The sequence below is a fragment of the Salminus brasiliensis genome, chromosome 1 (assembly GCF_030463535.1).
Source record: "Salminus brasiliensis chromosome 1, fSalBra1.hap2, whole genome shotgun sequence".
NCBI classification, from domain to species: domain Eukaryota; kingdom Metazoa; phylum Chordata; class Actinopteri; order Characiformes; family Bryconidae; genus Salminus; species Salminus brasiliensis.
Window position 1 is genome coordinate 88,092,880 of NC_132878.1, and position 14,614 is coordinate 88,107,493.

Genomic DNA, 14,614 nt, shown 5'->3' on the forward strand with positions numbered 1-14,614 from the left:
CGCGCTCCGGGCTCGCGCTCCGTTTGATGTGCGATGTGGTGAGTCTCTGTCTAAACCCCGCCTCCTATATCAGGATTGGCCAGTGCAAGCTCGCCTCCTGTCCTATAATTGGCTAGAAATGCCCCGCCTCCCTCGTTATGACTGACTCGAAGTGTTGCCCTTCCTCTCGCTCCACCAGCCAATCGTACGTCCGCAGGCGTGGCCTATCGGAATGCGGGCGGGAAACAAAAGCATCTCGCGCACAGCTCATTATAATGTCTCGCGCTGGGACAGTCAGGGGAGAGAAGAGGCGCGCGGTGCGCTCAGTGAGTGGAGACGAGGCGCGCGGAGCTGCACGAGGGGATTTCTAACAACAGCAGCATCGTCACCACCATCATCATCACCACCATCATCATCATCATCATCATCGTCGTCGTCAGCAGCATCAGCAGCAGCAGCAGAAGTTTGGCTTTTCCGTTTCACCTGTAGAGAAGTGCAGAGACCGTAGCGATGGTGGCGTGCGCGGTGCGTGTCTGTTCCCGCGCGCTTTCGTGCGCGCTCGTGGTTCTGTGCGGGATGATAGCTGCGTTTAACCTGGACCTGGAGAGGCCGACGGAGTACAGTGGACCTGAGGGCAGTTACTTCGGCTACTCTGTGGATTTTTACCACCCAACGCAGGACAGGAGCGCGTGAGTTCCCCACAGTTCAGCTTCCATCAGATTAGCTGGTCCAGCCTGCAGCCTCCTATGACCTTAACCCCTGCACACTTCGTACTGCTTATGGAAAGCTGCTTCTACTTTTACTTGAGTCTGAACCCTTAAATAGGGGGTTCTTCAAGGGTTCTTTAAAGAACCTTTTGGTCTTACAGTGCAGAGCTGCACATTACTACAATTGGGCAAGCGATTCAGTACTCCAACGTTCAGTACAGTCCGTTATTTGTTAGCTGAGCCAGTACCAGGCCAGCATTGTATCTTGCCTGCATTTAAAAAGGTTCATAAAATTAGTTATGCCATAGAATTGAAGAGAACCTGTATGGCCGTTTTCCTGGACCAGGATAAAGCCTAGTCCTAGTCCTGAACTGAGCAGCATTGTGAATCGAGATTCTGGGGTGTTAATTGTTTTGTAAGATCACTTGGTATCAGTATGAAAATCACAGTTTTGGTTTTATGACCCAGCTGGAGGCATTCTTTCACTGACGCAACCAGCTTTTACATGACTGTAGATCACTATTAGGCAACTCCAGCCACCTCTGCACAGTGCTGTACAACTTGTAGAACCAGGGATGCACCAATATGCAGCATTTTCTGCCTGTGCCAACATAAACATTCTTAAAATGAGAAAGGGAGATGAAATCTGCTTAAATTGGCATCATGGAAAGATGTGACATTTATTCATAGAGAGAAATGGATTAAATGAATATGGAGGAAGTGTCGATATTTTCACATAATCTAAAAAGTAAAGGATACTTTACACTATACACTATAAAATACACTATAAAATGGTTCATGTGGTAAAAAGCAAACAAACCAAAGCAATAAACCAAGCAAATGATTTATTAAAAATGTTTATTGTAGTTAAATAAACCCAGCTAATGTCTGTAGAGTCTGCAAACCCTTATTACACTCAATAAACCTACTTTACAGAGTCTGTGCAGACTGCAGTCTCTTATTACTATGACTAAACTAGCTGAATTGAGTCTGAACAGACTGCAGTCTCTTATTACTCTCAATGAATCAACTGAACCGAGTCTGTACAGACTGCAGTCTCTTATTACTATGACTAAACCAACTGAACTGAGTCTGTACAGACTGCAGTCTCTTATTACTCTCAATGAATCAACTGAACCGAGTCTGTACAGACTGCAGTCTCTTATTACTATGACTAAACCAACTGAACTGAGTCTGTACAGACTGCAGTCTCTTATTACTCTCAATGAATCAACTGAACCGAGTCTGTACAGACTGCAGTCTCTTATTACTCTCAATGAATCAACTGGACTGAGTCTGTACAGTCTGCAGTCTCTTATTAATATGACTAAACTAGCTGAACTGAGTCTGTACAGTCTGCAGTCTCTTATTACTATGACTAAACTAGCTGAACTGAGTCTGTACAGTGTGCAGTCTCTTATTACTCTCAGTGAGTCAACTGAACCGAGTCTGTACAGACTGCAGTCTCTTATTACTATGACTATACCAACTGAACTGAGTCTGTACAGACTGCAGTCTCTTATTACTCTCAATGAATCAACTGGACTGAGTCTGTACAGTCTGCAGTCTCTTATTAATATGACTAAACTAGCTGAACTGAGTCTGTACAGTCTGTGGTCTCTTATTACTATGACTAAACCAACTGAACTGAGTCTGTAGAGTCTGCAGTCTCTTATTACTTTCAATGAATCAACTGAACCGAGTCTGTACAGTCTACAGCCTCTTATTACTATGACTAAACCAACGGAACTGAGTCTGTACAGTCTGCAGTCTCTTATTACTATGACTAAACTAGATGAACTGAGTCTGTACAGTCTGCAGTCTCTTATTACTATGACTAAACCAACTGAACTGAGTCTGTACAGTCTGCAGTCTCTTATTACTATGACTAAACTAGCTGAATTGAGTCTGTACAGACTGCAGTCTCTTATTACTATGACTAAACTAGCTGAATTGAGTCTGTACAGTCTGAATCAACTGAATTGAGTCTGAACAGACTGCAGTGTCTTGTTACTCTCAGTGAATCAACTGAATCGGGTCTGTACAGTCTGCAGCCTCTTATTACTATGACTAAACCAACTGAACTTAGTATCCTTCTAAAATGAGCCTACACAGCCCCAGAAGAATGAATTCACAAAGTTTGGGCCATCAGCTAACAGAATTGCACTTATCTTAAACTCTTATTTACTGCAGTGTCAGCTGCTGCTTGCTAATGTAGTCTTTTGAAATGAGCAAAAAGAAATACTGGAATGAGCTGAAGGAATCCTATTACATGCCTGTTCTTCTATAAGATGACGCCCCACAATATCTGAATCCTCCCTCAGAATATTAAGAAACTGCTGGATTCAGGTATTATGGGATAGAGAGTTATATGGCAGTACACATGATGTAGTCAGTAGGCACTAAGTTATTCAATGTCCCAATAAAACTGATTTTTTTACTTTAATGGTCCCATTTACAGTGTTTCTTGTCCACTATTGAGCATAAACTGAAAAAAGTCCTTAGTACCTTAAACGTCAGTCAGTCTCCTCAGCTCCAGGTTCAGCACCACTGAGATGGACCAAAGAGCATAAAGTTTTAAGAGTGCTGCTCTCTCTTTATGTGAATGTGAAATTATTATTGCTTGATTATTATTGATTTACTGTCACACAAGACGCATTACTGCCCCTGGCCATTGTCCCAGCCAGTATTTCACTGCCAATGTTAGAGCTTTCCAAAAGTTTGCTATATGGCTGTTTACTCGTGTGTCTCGTACACTGGTCTTTCGGTTAGGCTCTGTCTATAGCTGTAGTTGTAGTAAATGCTTTAATGGTTTTGTGTTGTTTGTTTTGTTCTGGTTTATGTACTTAACTTCTAGGTATACTACTCTTTTTAAAACATATTTTATTAAATCATAGGAGCCTGGATTTCCATAGTCATTTCCAACTCTCACCCTATAGCTAGGATGATTCTACCAGTACTTCCTCTGAGTCACATGAAGCTAGCCAACAGTATCTCTCTGAACTTGGCAGTAAACACGCTTAGTGGAGCGTGCTAACTGCCAGTTCTGCTACATCAGCTCTGGCTAGCATCACACTGAGTGATGGGTGGAGAGGGAGGGCCATCCTACCTACTCAGAGAGCCTGAGAGGCCAGTTATGCGCTCTGGATCTCCTGGCCACGTATGACTGTGGTTTCATTGAAGATCGAACAGGCAATCTCCTCATCAATGGGCCAACATACAGAGCCACTCAGATCCTCAGTTAGTCTTTTAAAGCTTTGAGTAATGTGCCAGTTTAAAGATACTTCACAGTATTTGGGAATCTTAAATGTAAAGGTGTTTCACACAAAATGGTTCTTTAAAGAATCATCTATTGAGTGATTTCTCTATGGTATTGGCGAAGAACAATGTGAGTGATATAACAAACAGGGCTGGATTTCATGAAAGCATCTTAGCACCAAAATGCTTCTTATATGGTTGCGTGAGCATGGTACTGAACACTGTCTCTATCAGCTGGAAGGAATGGAGGGTAGTAGACAAAAGTTAGCATGATGTTATTTGATCAATGCTTAATGTTAAACTGGTCTGGCAGAACCAGTCCATTCCATTTGATGGACAGTTTTATCCAGATGCTGATGTCCAGATGTGTTGTGTGTGTTTATGTATATGGGGTGTGTTTTGATTCAGGAAAATGATTCTCATTGAGTTGGACGTTCTTTCTTTCTCTCTCTTTCTCGCTCTCTCTCACTCTCTGTACAGGTTGGCAGTGCTGGTCGGGGCGCCCAAGGCTAACACCTCCCAGCCAGGCATAGTAGAGGGAGGGGCAGTCTACTACTGCCCTTGGCCATCGTCCGAGCCGGACTCTTGCCGCCAGATCCCCTTTGATAAAGCAAGTAGGTGGACTCGTAAACTACACTCTTAAAAACAGAGGTGCCACATGGACCCCAAATGGGCCGTAGAAAGACTATGTTTGTTTTTTTCAAGAACATTACAATTGATTGTTCTTTAATACATTTTACTTTTACAGTTCTAGACAAATAGACCAATGTATGCCCTTTCCTAGAAGTGCAGAGCAGCAGCTCATTGCGAATTATGCTGTTATTATTCTGCAAATAAGCTCCTTTGTGAGACTTGTCATAAGTGTGTGGGCAACAATGCCTGGATAATCAAGTGTGATTGGGTGTAATCAGGAGGTAATCAGGAGAATTCTGGGTGAACCGGTAAGGTTTTGGGCCAGTTACTGTGGGCTAATATATAACCCATACATTGAAACACAATAATGTTCAGACAGACTAAACATGTAACACACCCAGGAAGTAATTTATGAGGTTAAGCCCGTGGTACAGATATTATTAGAAATATACTATTCTGTATATTTGTAATTGTTTGACATGGTAACAAATAGAAAAGGTACAACAGAAGTACACTATATGTTCAAATGTTTGTGGACACCCCTTCTAATAAATGCATTCAGCTACTTTAAATTACACCAATTACTGACACATCTAGTCCCTGTTTTATTATTTGCCAATAAAATAGGACTCTCTGGAGAAGATAAACATAAACCTATTGGCTCCATGCCTAATGTCAGGTGTGGGCTAGAAGGGTATAAAGCCAACCAGCATTGAGCAGTGGAGCTCAGTAATCTCTGGAATGACTGATGCTGCTTCTTCCAATCCATCCACTTTTGGGATGAGTTGGGTGTGGTGACCATATCACTGAGGCTCTGGTCGCTGAATGCAATCAACTTTTCACAGCAATGCTCCAGAATCTTTAGTTAAGCCTTCCCTGGACAGAAGAGACAGGATTGATGATTTTTTTAATACCCTTAATTTTTGAAGAAACAATGAAGGAGCATGTGTCCCAATACTTTTGTCTATAGTCTTAGTGAACAATTTCAATATAGATATGATATGTGAATTTAAATGTAATTCATTATGTAATTTGCATGTGCAATTTGTATTTACATAATTACGATTCTTTAATAAAACAAATAACACCACAGTGATAACTCTTGATCCATATGAATTAAAACATATGTCAAGGAGAGATCAAAGGGAATGCATTAAAAGGGCTATTTTTTCTTAAAAGACATCAGTAAGGGGTAATAATATATAATAATCCAATAAATATCAAATAATAATAATCACTTTTATACAATCTAACTTTATTTTCTGACATTAGCTTGAGGATTAGACTCTGCTCACTCCAGGCCTGACAGTAAAAAGATCAAAACCCACATCCAAAAACGAGTTCATTTCCCAGCATATGGTTTGGGTTAAGCTTCAGGAGCGCAGTAATTACCAAGGAACCCCCCCCCATCACTGCACCCCCTCCCGTAACTTTACCTCCATGTGCAATCTGGCGCGATTCAGGCGCTCTGACGCATAATGCATCACTCACATCCATTCCCATCAGCAAGTGACCCTCAAGACATGTTCAGCGAAACATCTGATTTTCCCCCTCACCTGAAATGCAGTTCATTCACATGGCTAATGTAGCTAAATGTTCTGGAAGCTCATTCCACACCAATTAGCATTGTGCAGATTAATTGTGCAGATCTGATATTACTTCCAGTAACATCCAGTGGGTCCTTACTACTCCACCTGGTGTGTTGGAAACATTCTTCCAGACCAGTTCACCCATTTTACTGTCTACAGAAGAGTAGCTAGGCCACATACACAGGTAACATTTTTTAATTTGCGTATTCCCAGAATTCTTGCCATTCTGACAATCAACATTTCATGGTTCCTGAGTGGTGCAGGGATCTTAATACTGGCCCTATCATTGGGAGATTGTGAGTCTAATCTCAGAAGGCACAGTCACCCATGTTTGAGAGCGTAAATTGGTCTCCCTCCATTACTCAACACAGTGCTAGACTGGCGTAACACAATTATCCATTAGTGTTCTCCTCAGTGTGTTGAGCTGTGCATTGATTATCTTTATCTACAGTGGAATCTGTCAGAGGGTGGGATATATAAAGTCAGTTCTTGAAGTTGATGTGGTAAAAGTGGGAAAATTGCAAGAGAAAAAAGGAGACACTTTGCCAAGGGCCAAATTGTGATGGTTAAAAGACAGAGTCAGAGCATCTCATAAACATCAGGCAGTTTTTACGGGGCTTTTCTTGTATGTGTCAGTTCATACCAAAAGTGGTCTAAGAAAGGACAACCGATTAACCAGCAACCGGGTCATGGGCACGTCTGGCTCATTAATGCCCATGGAGGCCCCACCTCTTACAGGACATAAAGGGTCTGCTGCTCAGGTTTTGCTGCCAGGTCTTGAGTAGTCTGTGCCTTGAATGATCAGATCTGTTGTGGTGACACAAGGGGGACTTTCTCAATATTATGCAGATGGTGATAATGTTATGGCTGATTGCTTTATTTGTGTAGTTAATGAGTTGGCTCTGTTTGTATAGGCTATAACGAAGCACAGTCTTTTCCAGTTTATACTTATTTTAATACACCATAGCAAAAAATACAGGCTAGTACATTAGCTTCAATTACTCGTTAGCAATACAACAATAGCTGCATCACTCCAGCACAAAACTAAAGAAGCTAATTCAGATACCAAACATCTTAGCTTTTTAGCTTGTCTTAGCTGATTGGCTTCATTTAAGGTAATTGGAGAATTGCATAAATATATATATTGTACTAAACTATCGCTTTAAGAAGCTTTTGTCTTCTTTATAGCAGCTGTTTCAGGGATGTGAGATGACGGTAAGGTTTGCACAGCCGAGTCCAAAGCCATGCAACTCAGTGGATCTATGATTTCTGTGTAGTAACATTTTAAATCTCTCCTGGCATGTGGGGAGCAGATGCCAATAGAGCTTCAGGGCATGGGCTGGTTTTGCGGTTCCTGTATTGTTGTGCACAGCCTGCCTTGGAGCAAGGGAGTATAGGGGGTTGCTATATAGATAGGCCTGGGACTCTCCTTCTTTTTACTTAACATGTTTGTGTTTAGCATTCTCTGTCTGAAACGTCAAAGCACAGGTTTAACAGGAGTGGGACAGGAGTGGGAAGTGTGACTGACCTGACACACCATATAATATGATTTGTCAGTGCAACCCACAATGTTTTTTATGAGGTAGCCTGTAGAGGGAGCTCTAGCAAGCAGGTTTGCAGTGTTGGTTTGCACTTTTAGAATGTAGTCTGCAGATTTAGCTGGCAAAATAGAATTATGGCCTTTTGGGGTCCCTCCATCTGGCCTGAATCTCAGGTGTAAGGGGTGGGTGGGGTGGATTAATGCAAAAAGACTGCTCCAGATGAAAATAAGAGTCATCTGTCTGCTGTACGTTTTTTAATTTGCCTGGTAGACTCGTTATGCTTTAAGTGCATTCCACTGATTGATTCATTTCAGGCAATTTTGAATGAAGAGGAAGACTTTCATGTGGAGATGTGCCTGTGTGTCTCTGTGTGTGTGTGTGTGTGTGTGTTGAAGTCTGAAACAAGTCAAACATATGGAGATTTAAAAAGTGCTGGTAGGTTTTTATATTAAAGTAATTACTCCACAAAAAGGATTGGTTGTTAAAAAAGAGGTGTTACCATTTCCATTACTAAACATTATGTAATTAAAAATCACAATGTACTGCTTTTTACATTCACATAACGCAGGAGATATCAGAGTACAGTGAGTATAGAGTGATTGCAGTACAGTACAGCGAGTAAAGGGGGATTGCAGTACAGTACAGTGAGTAAAGGGGATTGCAGTACAGTACAGTAAGTATAGGGGGATTGCAGTACAGTACGTATAAGGGGATTGCAGTATTGTACAATGAGTGAAGGGGGAATGCAGTACAATATAGTAAGTATAGGGGGATTGCAGTATTGTACAATGAGTGAAGGGGGATTGCAGTACAATACAGTAAGTAAAGGGGGATTGCAGTACAGAAAGTATAGGGGGATTGCAGTACAGTACAGTAAGTATAGGGGGATTGCAGTACAGTACGTATAGGGGGATTGCAGTATTGTACAATGAGTGAAGGGGGATTGCAGTACAATATAGTAAGTATAGGGGGATTGCAGTATTGTGCAGTGAGTGAAGGGGGATTGCAGTACAGTACAGTAAGTAAAGGGGGATTGCAGTACAGTAAGTATAGGGGGATTGCAGTACAGTACAGTGAGTGAAGGGGGATTGCAGTACAGTACAGTGAGTATAGGGGGATTGCAGTACAGTACATTGAGTGAAGGGGGATTGCAGAACAGTACAGTGAGTATAGGGGGATTGCAGTACAGTACATTGAGTGAAGGGGGGTTGCAGTATTGTACAATGAGTGAAGGGGGATTGCAGTACAATACAGTAAGTATATGGGGATTGCAGTACAGTACAGTAAGTATAGGGGGATTGCAGTATTGTGCAGTGAGTGAAGGGGGATTGCAGTACAGTACAGTGAGTATAGGGGGATTGCAGTACAGTACAGTGAGTATAGGGGGATTGCAGTACAGTACAGTGAGTATAGGGGGATTGCAGTACAGTACAGTGAGTGAAGGGGGATTGCAGTACAGTACAGTGAGTATAGGGGGATTGCAGTACAGTACAGTGAGTGAAGGGGGATTGCAGTACAGTACAGTGAGTATAGGGGGATTGCAGTACAATATAGTAAGTATAGGGGGATTGCAGTACAGTACAGTGAGTGAAGGGGGATTGCAGTACAGTACAGTGAGTATAGGGGGATTGCAGTACAATATAGTAAGTATAAGGGGATTGCAGTACAGTACAGTAAATATAGGGCAATTGCAGTCTACAACAACAAAAAGGCGAACAAAAAGAGATCATTATTAGTCAGTTCTTAGTCGGCTGATTAGTCAGATATTATTCAAATATTAACAAAAATGATTCGCTTTGCCCTGATGGCATTAAAGGGAATAGTTTGTCCAAAAATGTAATTGGCATCATTTATTCCTTACCCCAAATGCAGTAGATCAGCCGAGACAAGTTTGATGTCTAAAGTTTCCGTCCTTAGTTTAAAACGGGAGATGCTAGTCTAGAGTCACGAATCTTAATTCTGTAAATACACACCTAAAAACATCTCTGAACCTGCTCAACACAGACAAGACAGTGTTGTTTAAAACATGGTATGATCAACATTGTCTATAAAAACCAATAAGTTTCACATAGCTGAATGATGAAATCAATGTTTAGACGAGGTCTATTCGAGCTTAACTTGTTTATGTAGCTTTTGAATTGATTTTTGGAGGCAAATAAAATGAACCTTTTGCTAAAATAAGACTGGTGACAGTCTAAGTGTTTGTTAGCAACATAGTTGCATCTCCTGTTGCATCTCCTGTTGCATCTCCTGTTGTAGGCTAAAGAAACTGGGTTCAGGTTTTAACATGACCAGTACCAGTTGATTGAGTTGGTGCATGGTCACAGGTATGGACTGCACTTTTTAATGGCCATTCAAACCTAACAGAGAGGGAGATAAATGGACAGATGGACACAGGTCAAGAGGGTTAAAACTACCCTACTACCTACACATGGGATATCAGTGGACTAGTGTGGAGTGGTGTCTGCTTTTTATTAGGCTTTGAAAAAAGAACCAGTCTCCCACAGGCCTTCTGGTTTTTCAGCCCAGGGAATACACACACATACACATACACACACATACACACATTTTCAGATTCATTAGTCACATTGTCTTTATCACACTCAGCCTTTGACACAAACAAGTGTCTTTGATGACTTTGACTAATGCAATCAAGGCATATTCAATTGATACACTATAAGCTGCCACATTCTTTGAGTCGCTTGGAATCACACACACACACACACATGCATAGTGATGCGTCTGGATCTTCTAGGGTTACGCTGTCCTACACCAGAGACATTCCACAGCTTTGAGATTGAATATTAAAGAGAAAGGAAAATACACTCTCCATCATTTCCACTGTGCGTTGAGCTCTCACAGTCGAGTTGAGTCACTGCATTCCCTCTCTGCCTCTGACGGATGGTCGAGGTTCCTAAACCTTTGGTACAGTGCTGATTTAAGATCACCTTTTGCTCCTCATCTGTTACTGAGAACAGTTATATGGACACTTTGTAAACATTCCTAGTTGCGGGAAGGTTTACACATATGGGCGCTAAACGAGCCTCATCTGTAGCTCACTTCACTGTAGTTTATTTAAAGAACCTGAGGTTATTAATGAGTCTGCCATGTCTGATTACAGCACGTTTGAGAGATTGCATTAACAGTGAAGATGCGTGGGGTGTAAAAACATCTGACAGTGTTTGGTGCTTTTCTTTTGTATTCCTAAACTGTTGTATTTAGGGCTTTTATGTGGATTCATTTTTAAAGGCATTAAACCCTCCCAAAGTCTGGTTCCACCTGTACAATCCTGACATTTCTCTAAAACGGAGCATTTCATAACAAAGCAGTCTGCCATTTCTTTACATTACAAACGTTCATTATGCAGAATGTTTGTAAAATCTGTAGAATATATCTAATTTGTGCCCCCACATATGCCAAATATAGTGGCTGTGAGGCTACTGTCGCTAACAAGCAATGTAGTGGGCATGCCTCAGGGGGGCCAAGAAGTCACAAATGTGGTTGCTTTGGTATCCCAGGAGGTTTCTATGGCTGTTGCTAAGTGGTTGCCAGGTAATTCCTATTGTATTCCAGGGGTTTTCTGTGGTGTTGCTAAGTGGATGCTATGGTGTTGCCAGGTGGTTGCTTTGGTGTTGCCATGTGGTTGCTATGGTATCCCAGGTGGTTGCAGTGGTGTTGCTAAGAAGATGCAAGGTGGTTGCTATGCCGTTGTTAAATTGTTGCTAGGCAGTTGCTGTGGTGTTGCTAAGTAGTTGCTATGGTATCCCAGGTGGTTGCAGGGGTGTTGCAAAGTGGTTGCTGACTGGTGGTTGCTATGGTAGTGCCAAATGATTGCTAGGTGGTTGAAATGTTACTGATAAGTGGTTACTATAGTGTTGCTATGGGGTTCAGAAAACAGCTATTTCTGATTGGGTGATAAAGTGTTGTCCAAAGTCTATTTTTGAAGGAGCTTTTCCATTAAATGCACCACTGCTAATTGTACGCCATTACGCCATTTGTCACTGAGACATTATCCTGGCATGAAGCAGAATAATGAGTTGAATAAAAGCTCAGATACTGTGATCATTACGGGTCACATGCGTGGTCTTCATCAGCATTGGCTGACAGTATTGTGTTTAATGAGCGTTTTTGCTTAGAGGCTATTAAATGCAGATGGCACAGTCATGTTGCATTTAAACATTAATGAAGCATTATTACAACATAAGCACTAGAACTGCATTGCTGTTGCAATATTGGCCTCCTAAGTGTTCATTAAGCAGCATAACATACCCCTTATCGCTATTTCTGGGGGTGTATCAATGAGTAATGTGATTAAACAATGGGAAATCATAATGCAGACCATAAGCTCTGTTAATCAGTTCTGGTGAAATACGAGACACTATTTGAGCTTATTAGGATGATATCTTCTTTGAAAAAATGTTATAGTTGCTGGACACTACATTTATAAAGGAAGTAGGATAAAATATGGCATCACGTTAAGCGCTAATGATCCTGATTAGATTAACATAACTGTCAATAAATTAACCCTATTTTTATAAGGAAGGAGTAATAAGAGAAAGAAGGAGAGAGGGAGTGATAATGGTTGGGGTTCTGAGGTATGGACTATTTTGTATGCTCTCTCTCTCTCTCTTTCTCTCTCTCTGTGTTTAAGGCATTTCCATTGACTTCTGCATTACTACAGGTAAATACTGCTGTGCTGCACCTAACACATCCAGTAAGAAAGCATAACTTTGGAGGCAGTCAGCTATAAAATATTAATGCTAATTCAGGGCTCAGCTGATAAAATCGTTGACTTATAATGATGATTATGATTTAATTGGCTGATAAGTACCAACTGTTCTTAGCTACAGCACTGACAGGATTTGATCTTGAATCTTTGGGTGTGAGTTAGGGTCAAGTCTTAAGTCTCTGAAGGGCAAATCCAAGAATTTCTGGGGGGCAAGTCCAAGTCAAGTCTCGAGTCTCTAGGGGGTAAGTCTGAATCAAATCTTGAGTCTCTGGGAGGCAAGTCCAAGTCAAGTCTCGAGTCTTTAGGGGGTAAGTCTGAATCAAATCTTGAGTCTCTGGGAGGCAAGTCCAAGTCAAGCCTCAAATGTTTGGGGGTGGGGGGTGGGGGGGAGTTCAAGTCGAGTCTTAAGTCTCTGGCAATCAAATCCAACTTGCGTCTTGTGTCTCAGAACTAAGAATTGTAGAATTACCAATACATCCAGATGTGTATACCATTCTACTTTTTGTATACTTTATTTTGAGAAAGGCAGTGTTCTGTGTCAACTATGGCATGAAGGTTAGACAAGTGGGCTTGGGATCAGAAGGTGGCTGGTTTAATCCCCTGGATTTGCAGGAATTAGGGGAGGGGAGAGTGAAGGAACAGTGCTTTCCCCAGCTTTAACATTCAAAGCTGAGGGTCCCTTGAGAACCCTTAATTGCTCCCTGGGTACAGAGGTGGTTGCCCTCCTGCTTGAATTACTTCATATTTGCTGGTTTCAGAGCCAAGAAAAAAAATGTCACTGTGTAGAAGACTGAATCACAACTCCAGCTGTACTTTGTCTGACGTAGTTGACGTAGTCCTGTTGTTACTTTATACGCTCAGTTTACACCAGTGTTGTAAAGGTGCCTGACTTCATTTCAGATCATCAAATGAAATGCAATATATGACAAGGAGAACATGCAAGTTTTCCAACCCATATAACATATCTATAACCCCTACAAACATAATCTTAAGTTTGCAAGAGATGCAAATGCGAAACTGAAGTCTTGAGTGTCTGGGAGGTAAGTCCAAGTCAAAGTTTCCATTCAACATAACTGTCCTCTACATATCTACCCAACATGCCTAACTTGTGTTTTACTAAGATTAAATGGCTAATATGTGTACTGTGGACTCTGTGTTATATTTTTTAGCTTTAATTGCTCTCTCTCTCTCTCTCTCTCTCTCTCTCTCTCTGTCTCTCTGTCTCTCTCTCTCTCTCTCTCTCTCTCTCTCTCCTTCTCCCTATCAGATAACCGAATGATTAAGGTGAACGGGACGCGCGAGAATTTGGAGTTTAAGTCCCATCAGTGGTTTGGAGCCACTGTCCGAACACACAGGGGCAAAGTAGTGGTGAGTGCTTCTGGGAAATGTAGTCCTGTTAGTAGTCCTGTTATAATGAGTGTCCTTTGGGCAGAAAACTGGAAATATGGACTTGTAATGCTTTCCTTACCATCAGCATGCAGTATATTTGGATGCTGGTGGTTTGTGGGAAATGAATTCCTGTGTGAGATTATGATTCGAACTATTGGTTCTTTTGCACACTGCGGAAATGCTGTTGCATTTCTGAGCTATTAACGATGATGACTTCTTGGAAAACTGATCTTGTGATTGGTATTATAGAAATACAAAGTTAAAGGGGCCACAACATCTTTTGTTTATTTTTCTAAGCTTCTCTTGTAAAATACATGTAAAATGAACATATACATATATATATATATATATATATATATATGTGTGTGTGTGTGTGTGTGTGTGTGTTTGTCCATAGGCTTGTGCTCCTCTGTATCACTGGAGGACAGTGAAGATAAGCAGTGAGATGGATCCAGTGGGAACCTGCTATGTGGCTGTACAGAACTTCAGTGCATATGCCGAGTATTCACCCTGCAGGACAAGTGAGTGTCTATTGCATTATACACTATGTGTCCAAATGTTTGTGGACACCCTTCAAATGAATGCATTCAGTTTGCTTTACTTTGTACCTATTGCTGATACAGATGTGCAAAAGCACACACACAGCTTGTTTAGTACCTTTACAGAATTATTGCCAATAAAATAGGACATAAACATGAACCTATTAGCTCCATGCCTAATGCCAAGCATGGGCTAGAGGGCAAAAAAAGACAGTAAACAGAATTCCAGTATATGATTTATCATTTAATA

At 41.4% G+C, this 14,614-nt stretch overlaps 1 protein-coding gene across 1 annotated transcript in view; it reads left to right on the plus strand.

Annotated features, from left to right (window-relative positions):
- The first annotated feature begins 282 nt into the window (after positions 1-282).
- The window catches only part of itga8 (integrin, alpha 8), a 113,230-nt gene continuing 98,898 nt past the window's right edge, over positions 283-14,614 (plus strand). Inside the window, exons 1-4 of the mRNA XM_072692262.1 lie at positions 283-668; positions 4,425-4,558; positions 13,704-13,804; positions 14,223-14,346. Coding sequence (XP_072548363.1) covers positions 490-668; positions 4,425-4,558; positions 13,704-13,804; positions 14,223-14,346 — 538 coding nt within the window. The 5' untranslated portion in view covers positions 283-489. The remainder of the gene's footprint in view (positions 669-4,424; positions 4,559-13,703; positions 13,805-14,222; positions 14,347-14,614) is intronic.